The sequence below is a fragment of the Sinocyclocheilus anshuiensis genome, unplaced genomic scaffold, assembly GCF_001515605.1.
Source record: "Sinocyclocheilus anshuiensis isolate Anshui unplaced genomic scaffold, SAMN03320099.WGS_v1.1 scaffold690, whole genome shotgun sequence".
Classification (NCBI taxonomy): Eukaryota; Metazoa; Chordata; class Actinopteri; order Cypriniformes; family Cyprinidae; genus Sinocyclocheilus; species Sinocyclocheilus anshuiensis.
In genome coordinates, this window is record NW_015547715.1 from 448,528 (window position 1) to 450,874 (window position 2,347).

The 2,347-nt window shown below is 38.6% G+C and overlaps 1 protein-coding gene across 1 annotated transcript in view; it reads right to left on the reverse strand.

Moving 5' to 3' along the window:
• The window catches only part of LOC107704123 (torsin-4A-like), a 5,149-nt gene extending 2,802 nt beyond the window's left edge, over positions 1-2,347 (reverse strand). The window contains exon 1 of the mRNA XM_016506979.1: positions 2,264-2,347. Within this exon, the coding sequence (XP_016362465.1) occupies positions 2,264-2,287 (24 nt within the window). The 5' untranslated portion in view covers positions 2,288-2,347. The remainder of the gene's footprint in view (positions 1-2,263) is intronic.

Below are 2,347 nucleotides of genomic sequence, written 5' to 3' on the forward strand. Positions count from 1 at the left end.
TTTGCGCATTGTGTTCATGGCCATCTGCTTGCCTTGTAGTACATTAAATAATAACTATATATCGAATTTGATCATTTAATTGCACTTAATCTATCTTAATACATTAAGCCATATTAAGTGTTTATGTTTTTCTACAGGAAGAAAACGCACAAAAAAAGAGACTTTGCGCATGCGTTCATATTCTGCTGTTCTGTATATACTTTGAGTCAACAACAAGACATATAGGCTACTGAATTGTCTTTATCATCCGTTATTATGCCACATTAAGCGTTTTGCTGTATGGGAGGACAAGTGAAAGTTTGCGCATTGTGTTCATGGCCATCTGCTTGCCTTGTAGTACATTAAATAATAACTATATTTCGAATTTGATCTTTTAATTGCACTTAATGTATTTTAATACATTACGCCATTTTAAGTGTTTATGTTTTTCTACAGGAAGAAAACGCACAAAACAAGAGACTTTGCGCATGCGTTCATATTCTGCTGTTCTGTGGCCCAACTAATGCAGAAAGCAAGAATGAAGGCATATGCATTTAGATAACAAACAGCATGAGGTCATTATAGACATGCATGATTAGCAGCACCAAAGTGCAAATGCAGTCTGGTTGGAATTGGATCTTTCTGCTTCTTGTATGTTTCGTTTAGCATGCTCACCACAAAGTGAGCCCATTTTCTGTCCTGAATGACGTATGTTGTAAACTGCATGCATCATAAAGTCAACTTCTCCTTTGTGATGCTTTTTGCACCTTTATTTTGGTGCATTTGATAGTTTGCTTTTTCCACAAAACAGCTACTGAAAGCAAGAATGGAAGCATATGCATTCAGATAACGAACAGCGTGAGGTTATTATAGACATGCATGATTAGCAACACCAAAGTGCAAATGCAATCTGTTTTTTTCAGTGGCCTGGCCAGTTGCATTGGATCAGGACCAAACTTAAGTGAATACATGAATATTGGATATTTCTGCTTCTTGCATGTTTCGTTTAGCATACCCACCTCAAAGTGAGCGCATTTTCTGTCCTGAATGACCCTGAAAAGGCCTTTGGTACATGATGGCTCATGTTGTAAACAGCATGCTTCATAAACTCAACCTCTGCTTTGTGATGCATGTTGCACCTTTATTTTGATGCATTTGCCATCGTAAAAAAAATAGCTAATGCTGAAAGCAAGAAAAGAGGAATGTGCATTTAAATAATCAATGAGATGTCATTATAGACATGCATAATTTGATAAAAGTTCTATTTCTGTACCAATTTTTTTTGTTCCAAATGCAGTCTCTTTTTTTTTCAGCAGACTGACCAATTGCATTGGGGCAAGACCAAACTTGGCACAAATTAAATGAGCATTGTTCTGCTTCTTGCATGTTTCGTTTAGCATGCTCACCACAAAGTGAGCACGTTTTCTGTCCTAAATGACCCTGACTAACTCCTCAGTAAGTGATGACTCATGATGTAAACAGCGTGCATCATAAACTCAACCATTGCTTTGTGATGTACGCTGCAGTGTGGTGCAGTTTGCAATTGCCACAAAACAGCAAGAATGGAAGCATGTTGTGGCAATGTCATTCACTGTTTTCAAGCTGTATTCAACAGGCCTGCAGGCTGAAAGACTGCCTTCTAAAACTATACACATGCAAATGATACTCCATTTAAACAAGTTTCATTTCAACAGAAAACTAAAGAGCTCAGTTTCAACAAAAGCAATGCACGTGTTGTCTGACCATCAAGTATCAAATGACAAAAATAACAATTCCTGCTCCTAAGAGTCCTCTCCGTTTTCCCCTACAATGAAATGGAATCAGAAACATGAAGCCTATTTGCTACAAACTAAAAGAAATGACCCTGAAACTCTTGTGAAAGCTGCTCAAAAGGTCAGAGGTGCATTTAAACACAGTTTCTTTGCAAAAGGTACATTCAACATTCCACACATTCTGCCTTTCCTTCACGAGCCCCTCTGCCAAAGCAGATATGGTTTCCTTCCTGGAAATCCTTTTTCACACACCCCTTTTTGGAGACCAAGAGCAATAAAAGTGGCCTGTTAAATCATGAGTGTGCGTGATCAGACTGCAAGTCTGCAGTCTCCCACCAGCTTAATCTGTACAGTGGTTTAGCTCAGATGAGGGAAGTTAAGTAAGACTAGACAGTTGCCTCAGCTGAAGTGGTTCAACTTTATCAGATGCAACAGAAAAATGTACAGGAAGACAAATGCAAAACTTGAGAAGGACCAACAGAGTATGTATTATAAAACTAAAGTTGGCTTACCTTTGGCGTGTGGTTTTGAAACATCAGATTCCTCTAGAAGCTTGGCTGATGAGGAGAGGAGAGAAGAGGAGGTGACTTCCTCAC